Source organism: Eretmochelys imbricata, chromosome 14, assembly GCF_965152235.1.
Source record: "Eretmochelys imbricata isolate rEreImb1 chromosome 14, rEreImb1.hap1, whole genome shotgun sequence".
NCBI lineage: Eukaryota > Metazoa > Chordata > Testudines > Cheloniidae > Eretmochelys > Eretmochelys imbricata.
The window spans coordinates 7,262,331-7,287,973 of record NC_135585.1 but is presented as its reverse complement, the minus strand read 5'-3'; the positions used below and the strand labels follow the sequence as shown (position 1 = coordinate 7,287,973).

The following is a 25,643-nucleotide window of genomic DNA, read 5'->3' as shown; positions in this document are numbered from 1 at the left end:
ATTTAACTAAGATGCTCATTGGATTCTCTTTGCGCTCCATTTTCCATATTACATTTTTCAAGAGACAGCAAGTTCTTGTTAGGTTTAGTGCTTACTGGTTTTTGAGGGGCTTAAAATACCACATAAGCAGTGTTTCTTGTGATAGAAATACTTTGATATCTCAAATCCCAATCAGAAGTAGAAGGTTCAGTGGCACATGAATTCTAAAACTAATTGAAAATAATCAATTTGGAACTGTGTAACAAGTTCAAGATTAGTTTTAAGCTCTGGGTGGAGAATTGAGCATTTAGTTATTCAGTGCATTTAGTCCAGCCCTACTTTATGGTTTATTTAAATCTTTATGTCAAGAATTTTGAAAAGTGACTAGTGACTAGTGGGGTTACAGTGTACGAGAAGTTGGATATGAGTCAACAGTGTGCCCTTGTTGCTAAGAAGGCCAGTGGCATTTTGGGCTGTATAAGTAGGGGCATTGCCAGCAGATCGAGGGACGTGATCGTTCCCCTCTATTCGACATTGGTGAGGCCTCATCTGGAGTGCTGTGTCCAGTTTTTGGCCCCACACTACAAGAAGGATGTGGAAAAATTGGAAAGAGTCCAGCGGAGGGCAACAAAAATTATTAGGGGACTGGAACACATGACTTATGAGGAGAGGCTGAGGGAACTGGGGATGTTTAGTCTTCAGAAGAGAAGAATGAGGGGGGATTGATAGCTGCTTTCAACTACCTGAAAGGGGGTTCCAAAGGGGATGGTTCTAGACTTCTCAGTGGTAGCAGATGATAGAACAAGGAGTAATGGTCTCAAGTTGCAGTGGGGGAGATTTAGGTTGGATATTAGGAAAAACTTTTTCGCTAGGAGGGTGGTGAAACACTGGAATGCGTTACCTAGGGAGGTGGTGGAATCTCCTTCCCTAGAAATTTTTAAGGTCAGGCTTGAGAAAGCCCTGGCTGGGATGATTTAATTGGAGATCGGTCCTGCTTTGAGCAGGGGGTTGGACTAGATGACCTTCTGAGGTCCCTTCCAACCCTGATATTCTACGATTCTATGATTTTGAGTGCCTCAATATTTTGGAGCCAAATATGACATATCTTTATGGGGCCTGATTTTCAGAGGGTAGATGCCCAGCTTCTTTTGAAAATCAGGATCTTTTCAGGTGCTTGAGTTGGGCACTCAAAATCCCTAGACACTGTTGAAAATTCTGAGAGAATTCCATGTAAACTGCTACTGTTTTTTTGTTGTTCTGGTACATTTAAGAATAATTGGCAGTGCATAAAATCTTGATGCAAGGTATTTAGAGTTGCAATGTTTTTATATTTTCCTTAGGTACTTAATTTGCTTATGTTATATACTTACTGAAGGTTTTACAGAATTCTGTATATTCATATTTTCACAGAGAGAAAAAAAAGTCATCAGGAAATATTTTATAAGTAAACAAAACCACAGTGGAAAGAGAGCATCCCATATTGGTTTAAATATCCAGTTTTATGGCTTTGAATTTAAGTGTTACATTTGTAAGGACGTTACCACACAATCAAAATCATTTTTTAAAAGCACAAAGATATCAGAAAGTGATACCAGAAAGGAAGACTGGAGTTATCTAATTGCATTTGTTGCCAGTATTGGAAGGGGGCATCTCTTGAATTGGTTTATTTTCTTATTTTTTGACAGTTCAGACCCTTGTTCGTGAGTCACAAGTTGTCCGAGAGACTAAGGAAAAGCAGATTATGGAGTTAAAGAAGTTGTGTGAGCAAAGCACAGATTCTTTGAACAATGACTGGGAGAAAAGGGTAATGGATAACACTTTATTTGCTTTAAGTCTGAAGTCTTCATTCAATAGAAATGTGGAAAGATCAAATGAACAATTCATCATACTGATAACGATTAATTTTAAAAAATTAAAAGGGACACATGCTACTTCTGAAATTATTTTTCTGCATTCTCTGTGATCACTTTTAGAGTAATGTTGCCAGTTTTTCTTAATATATTTTTCACCTAAAATAGATCTTTGTAAATTTGACCTACTACAAAATTTTGCCATTTTAATTTGTATCCACCACCATCACTACACCTAGTCCTCCAAAACATACGAGCAAATCCCAGTCTTTCTTTGGAGGCTATCTGCAACCCCTGTCTTTTCCTTTTGACAAATCCATTTGTCTGAGTATACAAGGAAAGTGTCCCATCACATTCTTCTGGTGACAGTTTACCTGATGTGGATTTTTTATCTGTTGAACTGTGGCTGCCCACACCACAATGTCTCTTTTGAACAGCTATTTGTGCAGTGACACTTAAATTGTTCAATAAAAGTTTTATTTACTTTTAGGCTTAAGGCAGCATCAATGTGTGCTGAGACAGATGCATCACAGTACAGCTCCAGCCTTGCCACAGTATTGTTGAGACAGTGTGCTGCTAACCCACTGGAGCGGGAGGAAGGTCGCCCCAAAGTCAAGGTGCCTCCCTTCCCAGAGACGATGTGTTTAATTTTATGTCTTGGCACCTGGACATACGAGCCAAAGGCCTTGTTAGTTTTTCTTCTTGCTTTGGAAGAAAACTTGCTCATAAACATTGTTTTTCCCGATAGCAAAGAACCTGAGGCAAGAATGCTCAATGTTTTGTTTCTTACAAAAACAGTATTTTGACCCTGAGTTCATCATACTTGCTCTGCATGGACAGTTAACTAGCAAGTGCTATTCCCAAAGCTGTCATTGTCATCAATGATACAAGTACACAAACAAGGATGCAAACAAAAATACTATGTTAATTTTATATCCACTAAAAACACAGGAGTGGTGTAAAGGTACCATTTACCCCATGGGGAAAAAAGTGAGAGTTCAGTGTTCCAAGACAATACAATAAACATGGATAGGTAGAATATTTTTATAGTGTATATGAAAGTTATTTCATCTTGTCCTTCTTAGGTCCTTTTTTCCCTTTGAATAGACGTTGACCTTTGCAAAGTCATGTCATTACTGTCCTTTGTTGTGTAAGGAGTCAAGTTGTTGATGGGAGACTCAGCATATTTTGCTGATGTAGCGTTGTAGAACAAACTAGGGGCTGTGTTTCCAGCATGATTTAGAGTCAAAAAAACATGTTGCTTCATGTAACATTTACTTTAAAAAAAAGTGTAATCAGGTATTCTCTGATTTTGTGCTTACTGAAAAGGCCTTTTTTCATCTGTCCCAGATTTTTAATAAAGAAGACCTAGATAGCCATAAAATAAAGTTCTTTTTCTCCCAGTAATAAATATTGAGCTAATGATAAAATCATGTTAGTTGCTTTCATTATGTGGAGTTCCATGCATTGTTTGGGTAAGAAGTTTTTTTGAGTAACTGTTACAAGGACTGTCCTGTAATGGGTATCCATTAGTTTTCTTAACTTTGGTGGTCATTTTCATATTCCTGTCTGTAAGGATTGGTACTCTTTAATTTCTATTTTCAGATTATTTTTTAAAGCATGCTAACCACAATCAAGTTTCCTGCAAATGAAAAATAGATTGATTTTTCCAGCACCTACTTTCCCCCTCTATATAGTTTTAATTTTCATTCTGGCAGTTCTGGGGAAGACTTACATTGTCACTTTCACAGTAGACTCTATGAAGAGGTGGTCCTGATGGATAGCATCACTGCGTACATTTGCATAAAAATCATAAGATCAGCATTTCCAGTATGTTTCAGGCACCTGACAAGGAGACTGACCACTGCTGTGGTGTTTTTATTTAAAAAATAAATATGTATAAATTAATATGGTTTTAACAGATTTTAGTGTCATTACTCACATTTGTGTGACATTGCATGTTCTTTAGGTCATTATTGTGAGTGAAATGGGCATGTTTGAAACCTGAGCAACAAGGTGACTTGTTAATCAATTAAGATTTGAAGGTCCAAATTTTTAAATATATTTAGGTGCCAAATCCTATTGAAGTCCTTTTTAAGATGAGATTTTTGGCTTTTAAATCAGTTGGGTGTTGCACTGCTGAGGGCAGCAACTCCTTAATACCTTTACAAATCTGGGCTCAAGCTCTTAATCCAGAAAGGGATGCAGTTAGTGTTAGAATGGAAGTAATGTGTTGGGAAGTATAGTGTGGTAGCTCAGACTAGTGTCACAGATAACACTCTCTAATTCAGGTAAGTGGATAGTTTTGTTTCCAGGGTCCCCAGTCTCATACATTTTGAGACATACTGTTAGAAGAAGGAAAGTAGTTGTGGAGAGCATATTATTTGTACAGTAGAAAATTTACAAAGTTTGTAGGTTAGTAAGTGGTTCAATTTCAATATTAAAATGAATACAGGATCAACAAAATTAATGGCAAAAACTACAAATATATTTTCAATATTCTGTAAAAGGTAAATATAAATTGGTTGGTGTATACATTCTTAAGATTCTTTCCTTTTTTAGTTCTGGAGCAGCGATCCAGAAAACCTTATCATATATTAATAAGGGGGGAAATGATAAGATTTTTATTCTAAAGGTCAGAAAAGTCAGCTGTACAGTTTTATAAGTCACTGAATAGCCTGGTGATATTTTTTTTTTAAATATAGCTCCACAACGCTGTGGCAGAAATGGAAAAGGAAAAATTTGATCTTCAGAAGAAACACACAGAAAATATCCAAGAACTGCTTGAGGACACAAATGCACGTCTTAGTAAAATGGAGACAGAGTACTTGGCACAGACAAAAGCAACTGTAAGTTTTTAATATCTAGATCATGACCACAAATATGAATTGCAATCTTCAGGTTTTGTGCACCTGTGCATTTTGGAATGCTCATTTTTCTTAAGGCATAGTGTATCAGAAAGTATTGGGAAAAGAGGTCAGATAAGAATTATTTTTATTTTGTCCCTCAACAAAAGGGTGCATAGAAACTGTGGGGCTGACAAACATTTTTGACAGCCCTGCACGACCATGCTGCAATGCTGTGACATTGCTTCATCAAAGAGATAGTAGAAGTAACACTATTTCATTTCAAATGCCTAGGCAGGTATTTTTTTCAACAGAATCGGATTAGAGATGCTTGAATCTCACTTCCCTACTTCTTTTAACAAAAGTAAAGTTGTGAATTCTAGGGTTTCTGAAAGGTGCTGGATTGGTAGCACTGGAAGCTAAAATCCAGTGGAGTGGGGACAGTTCCAATGGAAAATTCTTCAGACTTAACCATTAATGTGCCTTTGATCTGGAGGGGGGATAATCTTTAGGAATGAAGATGATTCAGTCTCCATCTTTATTTAGTCCTTGGTTTATCTGCTGAGACTAATAACAACTGTATTTTTTGTGATGGAGGTTGTTAGTTGAAGTTATTCATTTATAAGGAATGTGATTGAGAGCGCCCTTTCATTACAGTAGGCAACCAACTTTCTTTTCTTTAACTGGAAAAAAAGTCTGAGTTCACACTGTAAATGCTTTATGAAAATGTTTCCTATTATTAATTTTACTTTCTCACCATTCCTCCTCCTATCTACTGCTTCTCCCTGTTCATGAAGCTGAACTTTTCCTATTATTTTCCAGGTCTTTTGGTTTACACCCAAAAAGGTGGTTGACACTCGTTTGGCTCAGCTGCTCCGGTTGTCATATAAGCCTAACCGTAATCTGTTGTTGTTGTTTGATAATGCTTAATGTGTCCAAGGCATTTTATTAGTGCTTTATGTCAGGGATTTTGTATGTGTGGTCCTTAAAAGTATTTTTAAGAATTACTCCATTAGAACAAACAAATGTTAAATGAAAAGCTTCCATTTTGACATTACCCATTTTTTTCAGTTAGCGTAATGAGCCCATATAACGCAGCGAGTATAGAAATAGCATGATCCTTTTTCAGGGTACATCTTTTAAGGGTAGATATTCCAGAAGTCATCACACATCTCCTTGTAATTGCTCATCTTTAGAGATCCACCATCACAGTTATCTTTTCAATGTAAAGCCTGGGCGAAACTCACTGAAATCCATTAATGCAGCTACCTCATAAATATGCTAAGAGATGTAAGTGGGTACTTCTAAGGGCATGTCTACATTACAAAGTTAAGTCGACTTAAATTAAGTCGAAATTCATCCGCCGCAGTAATTAAGTCGGTTGGGTGTGTCCACACCCCATACATTGTATTGGTGGAGTGCATCCTTACTAGCGGCACTTGCATTGATGCCCAGAGCATTACACTGTGGGTAGCTATTCCACAGTGCAACTAGCCAAATGGGGTTTTGGGATGGGCTTGCAATGCCGCATGAGACCAAATCATTGTCATGGGGAGAGGGTGGGACCATGGCTTCGACCTCCCTCGATGCAGTTTCCTCCCTTCCTCTCTCCCATGATATCAATGGCAAACAACCCATGTTTTTTCACACCTTTTTTTGAAAGTCTGGCTTAGGCACATGTATTTCATAGCCCCAGGAGCATGGACCTCGCTCAGCTGTGCACTCTTGTTGTGAGCATTACAAACACCTCGCGCCTTATCCGGCAGTATTTCCAGAGCTGAGACAGGAGCTGCCGCGCAGAACATTGCAATGTTATTCATGCAGCCCTGATGCAAGCCATAGAGCAAAACAGTGCCAGGTTGCTGCTGATAGCCATGCAGCAGCTGAACATGGTGGAGCACCATATCTGATCTCAGGAAACAAGCGCTGACTGGTGCGATCTCATCGTTATGCAGCTATGGGATAATGAGCAGTGGCTCCTGAACTTTTGAATGCGGAAGGGCACTTTCCAGGAACTTAGTGCAGTGCTTTCCCCAGCCCTGAAGCACAGCAGCACTAAAATGAGAATTGCTCTGACAGTGGAGAAGCAACGTTCAGGACCTAGTGGATGGTTTTGCTGCGATGGGGTGCCCTAATTGCAGTGGGACAATAGATGGCACGCATGTCCCTCTCTTGGCACCAGACTGCCTTGCCAAAGAATACATAAACCGAAAGGGATATTTTTCAGTGGTGTTGTAAGCACTGGTGAATCACAGGGGGCCTTTCACCGACATGGCATGGTCAGGAAAGGTGCACGCATTTTTAGGAACATAGATTGGTTCAGAAAGCTGCAATCATGGACTTTTATTTCCAGATTGCAAAATAACCATTGATGATGGTAAAATGCCAGTAGTGATGCTGGGAGATCCAGCCTGCCCCTTGCTCCCATGGCTCATGAAGCTGTACACCAGCCACCTAGACAGCAGTAAGGAGCGGTTCAACAATAGGCTGAGCAAGTGCAGAATGGTGATGGAATATGACTTTGGACGTTTAAAGGGTCGCTGAAGCAGTTTGCTTACTGGACCTGGAAGCAGTATCCCCATTGCTATCGCTGCCTGCTGTGTGCTCCATAATAACTATGAGGCAAAGGGAGAGAAGTTTCTGCACAGGTGGGGCATGGAAGTGGATAGGCTGGCAGCTGATTTTGAGTAGCCAGATAGCAGGGCAATAAGAAGAGCTCAGCAAGGAGTGCTGCATCTCCGGGAGGCTTTGAAACCCGTTCTAGTAATGAGCCACAGTAATGTTCGCTGCTTATCTGCATTGTGCCTTCCCATACCATCTCCTCAATTGCATCAGTTTTCCTGTATCTCCCTGTTCCCCTCCCTCTACCCGAATGCTAGGAATAAACAAACAGTATTTCATTCTTGAAAATTTGACTTTTATTGCACAAACATAAAAAAACTGAAAGAACAGGAAAATAATTTAACCTTGGGTAAACAGTGTGATAAAACTGGGAGGGGAGAAACCAGGTCAGCTTGTCTGTGAAAGCACAGAAGTCTTACCCGTCAAAGGTCTTTGAATGGCCACCTTTTGTTCTTAGTACACTCCCCCAGTGTTGAGTGGAGGAGATACTGCACCTTCCTCCCCACCCGCTTCTTAGAATGTTTGGGGGAGGGGGATTGGGACCCGGTCAATATTTGCAGGCCATTGTGCAGGGGCTGCAGGGGGAGTGTAGCCTCAAGCTGTTTTTCTGAAGCTCAACCAGATGCCTCAACATGTCTGACTGGTCCTTCATAATCCACAGCATCTCATCCTGCGTGGCACACTCCTGCTCCTGGGATGCTCTCCATATCCAGTTTTTCAGACCATGAAATCCTCTTGGCTCTGAGCTCTGTATCAGCTGTCCTGGAGGCATTCATTATCTCATTGAACATGTCATCATGCATTCTCCTTTTCTGTCTTCTAATCTGGGAAAGCCTTCCGCTGGTGTGGAGGATGTTCTGAAGGCATGGAAAGCACAAGGCAACCATTGTCAGTGCATTCTCTGGATCTGGTACAAGGTTGCTATTTAAAAGTCACTCCCCTTATTACACTCAAGTGCAAGCCAGAACCTAATCAGAACCACTAGCTATTCAGGTGTTCCAGCCATGGTGAGTATGGCCCAGTGGTATGGGCGACAAGTCTTGTGCTGCAACTTGTGGGAACCCTTGTTGGGAGTGCAGGTGGACAATTCCTTCTCCCCTCAGCAACATAGATGTTGCTTTGAGACCAGGGACCATGTTAAGCCTCCCAAATTGTGGTCTTTGTCCAAGGCAGCTCTTGGGGATGGGGGTTGTGGCCACAAGAGAACACAGGAAGCCCACTCCTCTTTCCCTTAATGTTGCTGGTAGCAGTCACCCTAGGCTTTCAGATTCTGAGATGAACTCCTGTTTCTGCCACTCAAACCACTGGCATGTTAGGGAAACTGTGATTGAGGGACCTGGAAATCACCATGGGTGGGGGATCACATGCTCTATTGTTTGCGGTACAAGCAGTTGTAATGAAAACGTCCCCTGTCTTCCCAGGTGACCCTATCTGTAGCTGAGGAGGCAAGGGAGCAGATGCTGCAACCATGTGGGTACAGACCTGGTCCTTATGCTGCTATGCTGTGTACTGAACTGATGCCAGCAGAGTTAATACTGGAGTGGCATGGGAAAGTGTTCTACTGTGCTGGAAGAAATAAGGCAGAAACCTTCTGCAAAGGATTGCCCAGTACCTCCATGAAAAGGTGTCCTGGAGATCTCAATGGAGGATTCCCAGGCCATCCCTGTCACATACCAGGGGGCGCCTTCTTCGTAGCTGGAGTGGCCTCTGGGAAGCAGATACCTACTGCACTTCACTTTTTCTTCATACTAAACATAAAATATAAGAGCATGTAACCGCTATAATTCAATTGGAATTCAGAAGCAGAATGTTGGTCAGAGAACGTGAAACCAGGATAAGAGAGTCAGACAGGGACTTCCTGAATGGCCCTACCACTAGGTGCTGAGATAGTCACTTGCCTCCCCGCCCCTTTTAAAGCTTTTATCCAGTAGCATATAAGGCTTATTTTCATTGAGCTACTGTTTCCAAACCGAGTCATCTTCCTAAAGTTCGTGCTTGGAAACTCCCATAGACAAACATTTCTAGGAAGCTTCAGAAAGCCTTTCTTCCGCTAGCACATCCCTTGCCTCCTTCTCAGCTAAACAACACATTAAAGGATATACTGATGAGCCCTCAATTTCCACCTCTTGGGAACAGCTCTGTCATTTTTCTTAGTGACATGGAGTTGAACTCCTTGAAATCAGTGAGTTTTTGAGACATAGAAAAAGACTATTTCATCCAGTTCCCACTTTGTGCCATCCTCTTTAAAATTCCATTCTCTCATCCATTTATATTGTTCCTTCTCAGTCACCTGGATCGGCAATGTCTATGGAAATTTGTAAAAGTATGAATATAGAAAAGTTATAGCTCAGAGCAATTTACTTGGCTTTCAAGGCTTTCCTTCCTCACCTAATGGAAAAATGGTCCACGTGTTGATGGACAATACCACTGTGACATGTTGCATTTCATCAACAGGGTGGGGGATGTGGTTTATTGTCTTGTCAGGAAGCAATTTAACTTCTGAAGAAGCTTGCCACATTTATTGCTGTCCATCATCCAGGGGGCAAACAGGGTAGAGGGTCCCAGAGTGGGACCTCGCTCTGTGAAGACTTGAGGTCTCCTCTTCTCGCAGAGACACAAGATTCCCCAGCGAAATGGGAGCTGACCCTTTTAGCCTTTCTCCACTTTGGAGATGAGCTGCAAGTTGTGACAAAACTAAAATTTCTTCTTATAAATTCTTAATATTAAATTCCAAAGTCCTACTCTTTTTAACTGTGCCTCTGTGATGCTGTGAGGAAGGCAAAAAGGCCCACTAGGCCTGTGCCAATTCGGTCCAATGGGAAAAAGTTCCTTCTGATCACAGGACAGGCAATCGATGAGACCCACAGGATCCAGAAAATATGGCTCCTAAACTATGACAACAGGGAGGGAGGGCAGGGTAAGGCAGCTAAAGGGGGAAAGAAGCCTCCAAAGACCAGGAAAGGGTTTAAAGCGAGGGCCAGTCAGCTCCTGGCTGACCAACGAGAGGTGGAGAGCTCATAGAATCAAAGAAAATTAGGGTTGGAAGAGACCTCAGGAGGTCATCTAGTCCAACTCCCGGCTCAAAGCAGGACCAACTCCAACTAAATCATCCCAGCAGGGCCTTGAAAACCTCCAAGGATGGAGATTCCACCACCTCCCTAGGTTACCACCCTCCTAGTGAAATAGGTTTTCCTAATATGCAACCTAGACCTCCTCCACTGCAACTTGAGACCATTGCTCCTTGTTCTGTCATCTGCCACCACTGAGAATAGCCTAGCTCCATCCTCTTTGGAACCCTGCCTTCAGGTAGTTGAAGTCTGCTATCAAATCCCCCCTCTCTCATCTCTTCTGCAGACTAAATAAGCCCAGTTCCCTCAGCCTCTCCTCATAAATCATGTGCCCCAGCCCCCTAATACTTTTTGTTGCCCTTCACTGGACTCTCTCCAATTTGTCCACATCCTTACTGTAGTGGGGGGGCCCAAAACTGGATGCAGTACCCCAGATGTGGCCTCACCAGTGCTGAATGAAGGGGAATAATCACTTCCCTCTATCTGCTGGCAGTGCTCCTGTTAATGCAGCCCAATATGCCTTTAGCCACCTTGGCAACAAGGGCACACTGTTGACTCATATCCAGCTTCTCGTCCACTGTAATCCCCAGGTCCTTTTCTGCCGATCTGCCACTTAGCAGTTGGACCCCAGCCTATAGTAGTGCATGGGACCCTATCCCTACCCTCCAGCATATCTACCTCTCCCCGCAACTTTGTGTCATCTGCAAACTTGCTGAGGGTGCAATTCATTCCATCATCTAGATCATTAATGTAGACGTTGAACGAAACTGGCCCCAGGACTGACCCCTGGGACACTCCGCTTGATACCTGGCTGTCAACTAGACATCAAGTCGTTGATCACTACCCATTGAGCCCGACGATCTAGCTAGCTCTCTGTCCACTTTATAGTCCATTCATCCAATCCATACTTCTTTAACTTGCTGGCAAGAGTACTGTGGGAGACCATATCAAAAGCTTTGCTAAAGTCAAATGGCCCATATAGCTGGCTTAGCTGGTGGGCTGAGAGAATCTGGGCTTGGAGTACTGTACGTACTATTACTTAATCTTCTGGAAGTATAGGTCTGTACAGGCAATACACAAAGAAAGAGGCAGCTTCTTTAGAGCCTTTGGTTATAGATTTTGAGTATGTAGAAGGAACTATACGTTTGGGGTGGTAGTTTTTATAACCATGCCTCAAATGTTCAGCTCCATGGGGGAGTATGTGTGTGGAAGCAATAGTTGCTGCTTTTGAGAGGGTACTAATTTTGTCATTAAGGATAGTCCCCACCCACAAGTGTGGAATTATACAGGCAGTGTATTGGAACACCAGCAGTTACTGGGGGTAACCTTTCTTTGCTCAGTCTAGCAGTGGTAGACAATCCTCCAAGAAAAGAAGCAGTAGGCAACTAACCTTCGCCTAGATGTGTTCTAACACACTTGGAGAAGAAAAGAGTTCATTCGAATTCCACATAAATTCTTAAAAACCTCAGGGGAACACACTGTGTATTGTTAAAATACTAAAAGGCAGGTAATTTGAAAGTCAAGTGTGAACTGTATTTACTGTACACTACACAGTGTATAAAGTAAATATTAGTTAGCAAAAATCAACAAGTCCCTTTCAAAGAGGTATCTTGTACTTTTGTCATCAAGATGAGACATTAAAGAAAATTGATAGTTTGAATGAGCTAAAGGGCAATGTCAAATACACTTTTTATTGTGTCATTAATGAATGTTGAATTGAAAAATTAGCATTCAGACCTTGTCATAGGCAACAGTAAATACGGAGAAAAATGGACACAGTCTGTCATCAGGATTGAATTTAAGAACCATCAAAAGCAGACAGATCTTGCTGAGCAGCTCCTGATTTAATAATTAAACAAGGTAGAGTTCAAGGCATGGCTTAAGATGAAAGACTAGACTGTCACTGAAAATTAGTTTCTCTTTTTTTGTTATTTTAGACTTTTTTTTCATTTTTCATGGCGTTTCATATCATCAGGAGTGCCATTTATTGTGAACAAGTGAATTGCTGAATGATATAACTCTTGTCAATGTTATAATACAAGTGTTTGTTTTAGTGGGGGAAACATTTATTTATTGGAAAAAAATATATACTTTAGTGCAGATAGCAATGGTTATGAAGTGTGTGTGTGTGATTTAGCATCAATTATAAAACACTGAAGCAACAATGGATTACTAGCTATGGAAGCATTTTATGAAAGCTTTATGTAAAGGAGTTCTTGGCATTAGTTTTATTACATAAGTAGCCATTTCGCTCATATTTTCAGCCATCTCTGCCATAGACCTTAGTTTACCATTATCCATAGCAGTTGTCCTGTGGTAAGTGTATATGTAGGAGGATATTTGGGAAAAAGAGAAGGGGCAGGGAATGTGTGCACACCGTGCAAGTGATTAGTTGAAAGATGAGTTAATGGTCTAAATCATCAAAATCAGTGGAGTCATTCTGGACTTACATCTGTGCAACTCAGAGAAGAATGTTTGGGGGAGGAGTTTGGGGGTATGTAATATGAGTCAGCCAACTTGAGGTCCTGAAGAGTGAAGTCTTCTTCTAGAAGCTGAATATCACCTGTGTAATACAAGCAGCCACTTCAAAGAGTTGAAAGCATAGTGTTGGTCCTTAAATTCTTCCCCCCAGAATTCTCATGCTGTATATTTTACTAGACTGTGACTATTTATGGTAAAAGGCCCTTAATAGTTGCATCTCATAATTTGTGATATTTCGTAGTAAGAAATATGCTGTGCTGCTAAAAGGCATCTTCACCTCCTAACATTTTAAATAATATTTTGGGTGAATATTGATGCTTAATCTTGACTGAGTTTTTTTTTATTAATTTTTGTTAAGATCCAGAGGAACTCACAGTCCCTACCCTGAGGAGTTTATAGTGTAAATTAAATGGATAATTCAAAATGCATTGAGAGACCCAGAGGAAGGCTCTGATTTAGAGCTTTTGTGTCTTCTTTTTAAACATTTGGGTGATAGCATTTTCTACAATGACATGGTTTAGTGTTTGTCATGTTAAAAATGTTTTGAGGATGGACAGGTTTCATAAGTGAGAATGCAAGGAGAAAGATGGAATTCCTTAGGAATGGGTGACAGTAATTTCAAATTATAAATCTGTAGAAAAAACTAAGGAGGGCCAAAACAAGTTAATAGTTTGGAAGATCCTTAATGATTCTTGATTGGAAATTGAGTGTGAAATCCACCATGGGGTATAATATGAATACCCATGGTGATTAGATTAGTGCACAAATCTAGATTGTGAAAGCACTCAAAATTGATTGGACGGAGTTTAATATAGTCTTCTGCTTAAAGGGCCAAATTCTGAGCTCTGATCTAGCTGCTTCTTTGACAACTGTTTTAGGTCCTGATCTTGCATTAGACTCCCTATGCGCAGCCTCAAGATGCAACATCCATGTAGTCCAGGAGCTCTAGTGACCCATACTGTATCCAACAGCTGCTGGATTATGGGGGAATGCCCACAGTACATTGAACAGCTTATCAGCCACAGTAGAGGATTCAGGAATATTCTTAAATGTGCTCTTCATTAAGGTGCATATTGGCCAAAATACAGACTAGATGAAGGAAAGCTGCTCTTATTAATACTACATGTACATAATAAAAAATGCCAACTGTTTTCATGCAATTTATAAAAGATATTACCCTGATTTGAAACTACTACTGTATCTTGTTCTAAAACTTACAGTCATCAATGCAGATTTTCCATGTTCATTGTAACATAGTTTCATTGCATGCTACAAGCTTCTTAGGGGATTGGCTTTGTTCTGCCCCACTTGACATCTTAAGTTATCTTTGAAGGCACTGTTCTCATTGGCAATTAAGTTGATAACTTTTTTCTTGCCAAATTTCCCCCAGCTGGCAAAGTGGGATATCCTCCTTATTTTATCATATAGTTCAATCTATTGGGTACAGGATGTCTGAAAGCTGCTTTTTGTCAAAAACAAGATAGTAATCTCCACTAGCTACATGACAAATCCTGTAACTTAAAAGTAAAATATACTTGACTTTCTTTGTTGTCTAAACAAACCAGACCCTGCAGCTGGCTTTGCATTGATGGAAAGAGTCTTTTTAAAATGCAATACAAGTGTATGGTTAAGTTTGGTGTGTTTTAGACTGTTTTGCAAAGCTTGAGTAATGCTATTCTGATTGCATGAGTGTGTCAGAAATGTCTCCAGGTATATTTAAATATACTACAAAACTTGAATGGAGTTGACAGATGTTTGAGTTTTTACTTTCCTTTAACAGAGGGTGAAAATATTCTTCCACTTCCTCTCCCTTCCCCCACCTCCAAACCTTTGTTAATATAAAAATAACTTTGATTTGAACATCCTGAAAAGGCAGCTGTGTCTTTTTTTCCCACCTCTGCCTTCTCAGGAATTCTATTCTCATTTCCTTATACACTAAGGTTACTTTAGGAAAGAATGGAGAAGAGAAAAAATATATATTCTTTGGAATTCTCAGATATTTTTATTTTAAATGCTGAATGTCATGAAATTGTGTTTAACACAAAAATATTCAGTGTACATTTATAATTTGTTGAAAAGGGATTCATTATAAGGAGAGGTAAACATAGAGGGAAGCAGGCAGGGAATTTGGAATGCCTTTGTTCTAGGGCAGATCCTGATTGCTGCGTCCCCTGGAGCCAGGGTGTGTGTCTCTCTGTGCTTCCAATTTCCCATTTTTTAAATGGGGATAATACCACCTACCTCATGGGGTGATGTTTGTATTTGTGAATGGTATTTGTTAATATTTGTAAACTGATATGAAGACTTACTGAAAATGTGTCAAGCATTATTGAATATTGTAATATGTATATCATAACCAGTCCTCTTAATAGCCCCCTTATGCCGCACTTATCAGTATATCTCAAAGTATGTCATACGCATATGTGAGCACACTCAGATATACAAAGAAACAGTATTTTATGTATGGAAAATGTCTTTTATCAGCTGCTATATCATGTTGTTTTTGCAATCTCTTGGATGTGACACTAAAAGAGACTGACTGCAAATAATGAACAACTCCTGAATTCTTCAATTCTTTGGTCTCTCAGTATATTTATTGGGAACAGGCATTAGCCATGATTTCATTTTAGTAACTGAATAAGTATTTTATTACAGTAAACATTTGGTGCCAATATAATGTACAAATTAAATGAATTGGATTCCATAACAACACAATAAAGACTTTATCTGACCAACTGACTTGTTTGTTTTTGAAAGGGACTACAAATAAAGAAAATATATATATGTTTACTGGTATTAGTCTTGCAAGTTTTTTGGGGGGGGGCTTGGTTTTACATGCAGGCTATATTGTCGTTGATCATAGTGGTGTTTGTTTCTGACAGGTATGAAATAGCTCAAGATACATTATCCTTAATAGAAATTTTTTCTTTAAACTGTTTGTTTTGCTTCATATTATAAAAACTTTAATCTATAGAAATCTAGTGCAAGTATTGTTCCAGTTTGGGTCTGAGGGCAGAGGTTACACTTTACTTTGTTTGAAACATGTATATTTTGAAAGCTTTGATACATTATAGAATTTACTGTCCTGATTGATGACAGCTTTGCTTTTATAACTCTTGTTTCTTTGGACCACCAGAGAACCACAGTTGCTCTAGGCTGTTGAATAACAACAGGGGTGTGCACTAATTTATTCTTAACAATGACCTATTCTTTTAGAACCAGATGGTCAAAGAACTGGAGGCCCGTGTCCAGCAGCTGACTGTAGAGGCTGAAAATAGTAATTTACAGCGTCAGAAATTATCTCAAGAAAAGACTGATCTAGAGCAATGCTACCAAGCAGTATGCACTGAACTGCAAGAGATGAAATCAAGGTAATTAATAAAATAGAGTTTAAACCAAAGCAATTCCAAAACTAAACATCACTCTCTGTCTACAAGAAAACCAGTGCTCAGTAATTCAGCCTTTGGAAATTGTCATGAAAATATAGCGACCCAGGTGCAAAAACCACTGTTCGACACTCACCAAGATGATGATCATGAAAAAAACAAATATATTTTACATTGTACAATTTTATTTTACACTTTATCAATTGAGAGGACTAGGTGGGTAAGTAGAATTTTGCAGAAGCTTGAAAAATTACATAAAGCAAAATTACATAAAGCTTCAAAAATTACATAAAGCAAATAAAGTGCCAAAATTTCCATTTTATTTTTCCTTTATTAATACTTGTAGATGTAACTCCTTTCAGAAAGAGAAGGATCGCATTATACAAGATTATGAACAGAATATTCAACAACAACAAAACAAATATGATATTGACATAAGTTTTATGAAACAGGAACATGCTCTCTCTGCAGCTAAGGTATGTTTACAGAGGTACAACCTCCCAGGAATAATGGGTATAAAAATGCTTGCCTGTCAATTATGTACATAAGGGGACAAATTTTCAAAATGGTCTGTAAGGCTTCAATCGTGCAAATATTAAGACACGTGAATAACTTTACTCAAAGGAGCTACTCACTTTCTTGGTGGCTTGGGGGGTCTGTCTGTAGAACTTATGAAATTTGGTTGATATTGTGAAGTTGTGCTATGAAATTGCTGTATTTTTTGAATGCCTCAATATGTAAGTGGATTCCACCCCTTCATGTATGACCATGTCGCATCCTCCTAGACCATATACAGTGCAGGGTTGTTAGAACTCAGTGACCTCTCTTCAGGTGAAAACACCTTGGAACACTGGGTGGACTCAAGCTTAGGAAAACTAGTTTTATCCTACCCCTCTGCAGGGAGGTGGAAAAATAGGAGCAATGGAAAATAACCAGAATATAGAACAAAGAAAGCCAGGTGTTGGAAAGGGAGGCATATAAAGAGAGGAAGAGCACAGCTAAGAGGAGAGAGGGCAAGCTGGGGAAGAAGACTTCATGAAGGAGAAGTAATGCAGTGTGGGGGCCTGTATGCGGGAGCACATCCTGCCTGCCTGCCTTTGTGAGCCCAGATGGCCTCCAGGGACTCCCAAGGGAAGGATGAACTAACAAAGGGCATTGTGGGTTAGGATATGTATTGTTTTGTATGCGATCTGTACTCTTGTGCATTATATAACTACACAAAAGAGAAGTAATATGTAAGACTTCTGTGCAAGATGTCTCTGTGTGTAATATACTTCAAAATTGCCACATTCCTCCTGAGAGAGTTAAATGGTAAACCATTTAGCTGAGCTTTCGTTTTGGATGTATGAATGTAAGGTTTTAGGTGCTGAAAAACTTGGACATGCAAATTTTGACACAAAGCTTAGAGAGTTGGATGAGGCCACTTTGGAAATTTGTTACCAAAAGAGTTATAAAGAAAAATATTTTTCTTCAGGTACACATTAAAATATTGTCCTGTTTTTATTCATGAAACATTTTGTTGCATACATCTTTGAAATAATCAGCCTTTTAATAACCTTTTAAATAATAACCTTTTAAATAATCAGCACAAAAATGTAAGAAAATAGTTTTTTATAAGTAGCCTTTGTGATCGGTTATCTAGCCTACATCATATTCACACCAAATATATATTATAAAAACATAGCGAATTTCAAAAACTGTAGAGTATTCTAAACTATTAACACCTTAGAGACTAACCAATTTATTTGAGCATAAGCTTTCGTGAGCTACAGCTCACTTCATCGGATGCATAAAGTGGAAAATACAGTGAGGAGATTTATATGCACACAGATCATGAAAAAATGAGTGTTTATCACTCTGAAACCTAAACTATTGATTAACCTAGAGCAAACATGACGTCCAGATTTTGGTCTGAAATACTGGAATGCTAAGATCTTTGATAAGGAAATGCTAAATGACTGTCTCCATTTTATTTTCAAATTTCTTTCTTGAATCAGCAGCGTGTTTGTTTTGTTTTTTATTTTTGTTTTATAATTTTGGACTATAGTCCCATCTGCACTTTTAAGGACAAATAGAAATGAAGTACATATGACTTGTGTTGAAAAAGATTGTCTTTTCCAAATTTATCTTTTTTCTACTTTTTTAATGCAACTTTGAAAAGGGAAAGAGTAACTTATTTCTACAGAGCAAATAAAGACTACAAGACGAACGTTCACTTTTCTATTAAATCCCTACAGGCATCTGATGTGATTGAAGAATTAGAACAGAGGGTGTCTGAATTAAAACAACAGTTACAAGAATCAGAACATCAAAGGCAGCAACAGCTGAGGGTGAGCCCTGAATTTTTCACTCAGGAAAAATGAAGAGTCCTTTTTACTTGTTCCTAAGATTTGTATGAATAGAATGCCAAACTAAGATATATTCTGGAGTTCTTGGAAATCAGAGGAGCCAATCCCTCTACACTTAACAGAGTAGAATTTGTTCTTATTCTTTTTGGCTAAGTCTTTTAAAGGAACTTTGTGGCTATTTGTCTTATTTTCCTGTGTGTTGAACTGATATAAAAATGTGTATCAATGGATTATAGAGAAATACAACGTTGAAAGAAATCCCTGTCTCTGTCTTTAATAGCAGTATCTGTTTGTAAAAGTTAGCATAAACTTGTTGAACTGTAACAATTGTGAAACAATTCAGTTACATTTTCTATCTTCTCATAGATACTCAGACTATTGCTTCCCTGTACCTATAGTGCATCCCTGTTGGAGCCCTGGGTATCTCCTTTTCCCCACATATCATGATGTTCTACCCTTACTTGGGGAAGAGTAGTCATTTTGATGGCACAGGACGACTATGTACTACTGTCTTTGGAATCTTTCAACATTTTTATCTGATAGGGTGAATTGTTGTAAAGCAAGGAGAAAGCACTCTTTCTCCCCTCTTGCATTCATCAAGGTCTAACTTCATTGCCTCCCATCTTATTTTAGTCTGGGAAGCTAGGGACTAAGGGCTTGTCTACACAAATACTTACTGTTTAGCAAGCCAGTGTGTAAATCTTCAGCATATTAGGTTGTTGTGCTCTAAATGGCCATGTGGACAAGCCCTGAGACCTGTAGCTGAACCTGTGTCATCTTCCTGGTAGTCTGGAGACACCCCATGCTAATCAAGTATTAGTAATAATGCTGTGTAATTTTTTGAACTAAAATAAAACATCTTAAAATTGTTCGTAGATTAATGTTTAATTATGAAATAAAGTTGGACACTTTGGTTGATAGAGACCATACTGCGCTCTAGTAAAATGTCCATATTTTGTCTAGGTAAGGGCTGCTTTTGAATTATAGTAATCTGTTTAAAGTAGTAGTGATTCCTTATTAAAAATAAATTCCTCAATTTGCAGAATCAAGAACACAAATTTCAACAGGAAAAACTTCATTTAGAGCGGATTCATGAAAAAAAGGTAAAGTTTGAAGGAAAAATGAAAATGTTATGTGTACTTGCAGATGTCTTAGGCAGCAGCTAATGATTTAAATCCACAAATCCATAAAAAAGTGAATATTGGGCAGAAAGGGGGTATGTAACTGATGAAACCTAAAAGCTTGTCTAGTAATAAGCAGCTTTTAAACAAGGATTAAGCTGTTAAAATGTTTTCCAGAAGTATAATGTCTGTGGTTTGAAACATATTAATGCCTGGTATTTAATTCACTTAGGGTGAAATTCACCCCAGTGAAGAGGATGCAGACAGGGCCCTATTAGGTACTACTTTTGTTCTTACTGTGATTTTTCACTCTCTGCTATTGCTTTAGTAGAAGAGAGAGGGAGTTTGAAATTGCTATTGATATTTTATCATTTTTCCCAACAAATACTTACTGTACATTTTACCTGTACCCATACATATGCTCTATCATCTTCCAGAGATAGTGTTTTGGGAGCAGAAATTAAAAAAAAAAAAAAAGTGCTTAATACTTATAGAGCATATTTAATCTTGCAGCACTTTGCCAATATGTACAAATTTTTGTACTTAAATATCAAAGGTGCTGACATGAAACAGTCATTCATTGCAAGAGTTAATTATTCCACATGACTTTGTTTTTTAAATGACTTTTCTTTAAGTGTTTGGCTATTGTAGTGATTAATAACAGAATGTATGTATAAACGTGTACTTCCATGACTTCCATGGCTAATTTTTTAAGCATTAGTGGCAAACTCATACTGTGAATGAATTGAAAAACAGCTACAAATGAACTACTCTTCATTTACTTATAACAAAAGGAACAGTGGATCTAAATGATGCATTGTTTGCTAGATCATCCGATGAAGTGAGCTGTAGCTCACGAAAGCTTATGCTCAAATAAATTTGTTAGTCTCTAAGGTGCCACAAGTCCTCCTTTTCTTTTTGTGAATATGGACTAACACGGCTGCTACTCTGAAACCTATAGTGACACTAGGGCTTATTTTCACAGCCCTACAATTCAGTACAGAGATGCGAATTGCAGTGTGCAGTAGCATGTTGTGTTGTAACTGCAATGTGCAGACCCTGTGGGGGTGTGACTAAAACATACCTTGTTTGTGTTAACATAGTCCTAAAAGGTGCTCCCCCTTTTAGGACTACATTAATGCAAAATAGATACTTTTTAATTCACACCTAGTTTGCGTTAAGCTAGTCCCAATGCCCCTGTAGTCCAGACTGTGGGACTATGTAGGGGACTGTTGCCCCCTTACTAACATTCAGTGGGGGTGTTTTAGTTGCTAGCTCCCAGTACTAAAAAGGGGGAACGGTTGATGGGGAATCAGGAACCTGAGACTGACAGTCCCCAGGAACAATGGGGAGAGGCCAGTGCTCCAGGTCAGCCTGAATGACAGGGCGGGCAGGCTAATCAGAAAGTCAGGAGGCCAGGGAGGTCCCGTTCTTCGTGTGAGCTGGAACTGCCTGGGTCAGACAGAGTGGGGCCGAGCTAAGGAGAAAGCAGGGGCCCAAGCTGAGCTGTGGAGCAGAGCTGTGCCAGATCCAGAGGGACCAGAAAAGCAGCCCAGAGAGAGCAGACCCTGTCCTGGGAGCAGAGCTGCAGCCCCAAAGCCAGGGGCACAGCCCAGAGAGAGCAGACTTGCCCTGGGAGGACAGCTGCAGCAACCAGAGCCAGAGGGGCCAGAAAAGCAGCCCAGAAAGCAGGTCAGTGCTGGGAGCAGAGTCACAGAAGCAGCCTGCAGAACATACCTGTCCTGGGAGCCGAGCTGCAGCAACCAGAGGCAGAGGGGCCAAAGAAGCAGCCCAGGGAGCTGGAGGCAGAGCAGCAGCAGTAGTGCAGAGACAGAGTGGTGCAGCTGGGGCAGGAGCAGTCTGGAGCTGGGTGCGGTGAGCAGCTGGGGAGACCAAGGGGGACCCTGGGCAGCGGGCCCAGCACAGGGAGACGCCTCAGCCAAGCTGCTCTGCAGGCCAGGCTTGGATCGTAATCCTGACAGGGCGGGGGTGACACTGGGAAGAAGGGTCCTAACACTTAGAGCCTGAGAGCGTGTGGCCACCACCAGAACAAGTGTCCAACTCACAGCATCCCTACAGCACACCCAGGCCCTGAGAAGGCCTGGCACTTACAAGGAACAGACTGTGAACTGCCCTGACATTCCAGAGACACTGTTTGTGATGTTCCCTGCCACAGAGCGGGGTGATGAGTTTCCTTTAACCTTTCCCATTTTTCCTTATCCTTTTTAAAATTAATTGTTGATTAAATAACTTGCATTTGCTTTAAATTGTATGTAATGGTCAGTGGGTCAGAGAGATTCCCAGTGCAGAGAGAGTACCCCGGAGTGGGGACACCCTAGCCCCTGTCCTAGGTGACCACAGCAGGGTTGGGGGTCGAGCCCCCCAGGAATCCTGGGCCCATCCTTGTTGGGGTTACGAGGACTCTGCCAGACAGGAGAGTGGAAGGGGAGCCCTCAAGGGCAGGGAGGCCACTGGGTAAAGGAAGTGGGAGTGAGGACTCAAATCCTTTCACTAGCCCACTTCACTGGGGTAGTACAGAAGCCAGGAAGGTTCCCCACAATAGTGGGACTATTCCCCCGCTTACATAGACATGCCCAAAATTCAAATCCTGTCTTGCATCACAAGTGGAAATGTTTCAGTGTTATTCTAGACTCTATTTGCATGTGCAAAAACCCCATAATTCAGTCTGGTAAAGTTAGCTCATCAAGAAAGACCCAAGAATTTAATAATAAGAATGTTGAAGGTCAAAATCGAGGTGGGTTGGCATAATGTGGACACATCTGGCCACAGAATATTTATGCTGGAATTACAAGTCTTTGGCTGCACCAGATAATTCCTTCCAGTAGGGGAGAGTGAGAGTCTGAGAGTGATAAACAAGATTTCATTGTGAGAGGAGTAGCCGTGTTGGATCTATATTTTTTCTCTGTGTAACCTAATCTAGAGATTCCATCCTGACTGAGTATGCTCAAACCTCTTGTAGTGCTAACTAGACTGGTCATGCATTATCCCCACAGAGTGACTGAGCACGCTCAATCCACTCTCAGCTCCTGTGTGTGACAGGACTATGCCATCCATAAAAGGTGACTGAGCATATCGCTCAGGGCTACAGCGGCAAAGCTGAACTTTTCCTGTAAGGGATAGGTCTGGGCACCAGAACTGAGAGCGGGGAGTCTGTCTCTTCTGTGCTCTTATCCCCCCTGCAAGGCAGTATGGAGGAGAAAGTTGTATGATTCAAATTCAGAGGGTACAAGACCTGGATTTAGGGCATTGTGTGGGAGGGCTAAGGGAAAAGATTGGAACATGGAGCCTGGGGGAGGGGGGAAAGTTAAGACTGGCATTGGAGGCTGGCAGGGAGACAGAGATTGGGAGCTGGGGATGGAGACTGGGACTGGCAAGGCAATGTGTGGGAGCTAGGGAGGGAAAAGACTGGGGAACCAGAGAGCCAGTGGTTTGGGAGAAACAGGTTGGATGAGGAGCTAAGGGGGACACTGGGACTAGGAACCGATAGGGTGGGAGAAGAGGAGAGAAGGAGCTGGGATGTCAGGGAGAACTGGTACTGGCTGAGCAAAGAGACTGGGTTAAGGAGCCTGGAGGTGTGGGGTGAGAAGATGACACAGAGATTGGATGAAAAGCCTGTGGAGGGAGATGGGGACAGGGACTGTGGGCAGGGGGAGAGCCAGAATGGACAAGTCAGGGAGGGAACTGGGACTGGCTGGACAGAAGAAACTGGAAACAAGGAGTGGGTTGGGGAGGACTGGCGATAGCAAATGGGAGAGGAGGAGATGGGGACGGGGGCTTGCAGGGGTGGACTAAGACTTGCTGAGCAAATAGACTGGCAGTTGGATCAAAAGCCTGGACAATGGAGACTGAGCCTGGCTAGGTGAGGAGAATGGGAGTAGGACGAGGAGCCAGTGGAGTAATATGGACTGGGACTGGTTAGAGGGGATGGGGCAGAAGGGATCAGGCTTAGGAGGAAAGGGTAGATGAGCCTGTAATGGAGCCCAAGTTCCCTGAGTCTCAGCATTCCACTGTTGTCAGCAAATATGTCTGGAAACCCACTGGCAAAGTGTCTCATCCCAGGCAACCTTAATTCTAAGGAATGGAGCTGGAAGAGGCTCCACATGGCCTGGGCTCCAGATAAAATCCCTAGAGCTAGAAGATATGGCCCAATCAGCACCACTCTCTCACAACTGGCCAGTGGGTACCAGAAGACTCCAAGAGGGTGGGAAGAGTTTCAATGAGTGTGTTTCTCTCTCTCTCTCGCTGTGGGGCTGGCCCTCTTCACCGCTGGCCCTATCAAGTTCACCCGCCTGTTGTGGCGGGTGGGTGGTGTTACTAGAACGGCCTAACTTTTGAATGCCTGACTTTGCAACATTAATAATATTTTAATGAAGTTATTTACATGTAATAAACGAGTCTTATTTTTAAATGGCACACACAATTTTCTTTTAAAATTATTAATGATTACCAAAACAATTGTCATTGCTACAAGAAAAATTCAAATCTAAACTGATGTAGAACCAGGTCAAAATATATGTGCGCACATATACATATATATACACATTTGAGTTGGAATTATTACTTCCTAGCATGTTCATATTTTTTACTGTCTCTTCAGTTCAGCTTTCTTTTGTCTTTCTATCTCTGTGATATCTCTTGAGAGCTTCAGGTCAAGAACAACTATTGTCATCCCATCCCTTAGAGAATATGCCCTTTGACTCCTGAAATAGATACAATAAAGCTTATTTCAGGATGGATTATACAACTGTGTGATGATAAACAAGATGGGTAAAACTTTTTTGTTTTGATAGAGATCAGTACAGGTGTTCACATGTTCAGAAGCCTTAATGTAACTGTGTACTGTGGAAATCTTTGAGATGAGACAAAAAAATACATGTGAACCATGTTATTTACATATGCCCATAAAATAAAGGGCAGATTCGGCTATAAAATTCTAAAAACAATAGCCTGTTTTTGAGTAAAGGAAGCATGCATTATCAGGTATAATCTGTTGGCTTAAATACATACCACTATCTAATAACCTTTATTGATCTATGGTGACTATTCCCTGTTAAGATCCTTGAACATCAAACAAATAATAGGTAATAAACCTAAATGTCACTGTTTGATTAAGGATACTAATCTACTAAATCAGGAACCGGTTAGGCTAAATGGTTTTACAAGTAAAGGAAACACCTGCTTTTTACAAATAATCTGCTTGTATTCCAAACAGGCAGCTAAGTGTAGTAACTGTGATACAATATTATCAAGAGCAGTTCTTGAGACAGCTGTTATACATATATAATATGCTAGGACAGTAAATACTGACTTCCGATTACCCTAATGGAAAATCCTTCTGTCTCTGAGAATGTTCCAAACCAGCTAAATACTCAGACTTCCACACAGTTAGCTTCTGTACTGAAACTTTCTGTTAGTGAGTTTTTTTAACTGTGTTTTTCCTTTCTTGTTTTTCATCTGAGATATCAGTATGCTGTGTTGGAGTGTGTCAGTTGCATCTTGTTACAGACATTCAAGGTCATTGGTACTAACACAGATTCTTGCCTAGATATTTTCTAGAGATATGATTTCTGATCATATTGTGCAAATACTTTTGCAATATGTAATCAGCTAAAATGTACTGGATTCCTGTGGTTCATATTGTAGACGTTTATAGGGTGTGGGGGTTTATTGAATTTTCTTTTTTTCCCCGTGAGGCTTCTGTTGAACTTCAGAGGTGCTTTGTGGAACCAGAGCTGTGACTTCCCATCATTTGTACATGTTCACAACACTTTTTAGTTGATGGCACATGTATTGCTTCTAAATGTTCTCAATGCCACTCTAGACTTCTGTACTTCATAAACCAAATTTTATTTGTTTGCTCCATCTGTTCTTTTTCTCTCTCTGATGTAATTTCATCACACTCATTACTTTGAAATTAACAA

General features: G+C 40.5%; 1 protein-coding gene across 5 annotated transcripts in view; it reads left to right on the top strand.

Annotated features, from left to right (window-relative positions):
* CEP112 (centrosomal protein 112) overlaps positions 1 to 25,643 on the top strand; it is a 301,926-nt gene that overhangs the window by 74,748 nt on the left and 201,535 nt on the right. For 4 of the 5 annotated variants that reach the window (XM_077833092.1, XM_077833094.1, XM_077833091.1 and 1 more), the window contains 6 exons: positions 1,665 to 1,783; positions 4,535 to 4,678; positions 16,063 to 16,217; positions 16,579 to 16,708; positions 18,470 to 18,562; positions 19,624 to 19,683. In XM_077833092.1, the coding sequence (XP_077689218.1) occupies positions 1,665 to 1,783; positions 4,535 to 4,678; positions 16,063 to 16,217; positions 16,579 to 16,708; positions 18,470 to 18,562; positions 19,624 to 19,683 (701 nt within the window). The remainder of the gene's footprint in view (positions 1 to 1,664; positions 1,784 to 4,534; positions 4,679 to 16,062; positions 16,218 to 16,578; positions 16,709 to 18,469; positions 18,563 to 19,623; positions 19,684 to 25,643) is intronic. The other variant, XM_077833093.1, reaches the window with a different exon arrangement.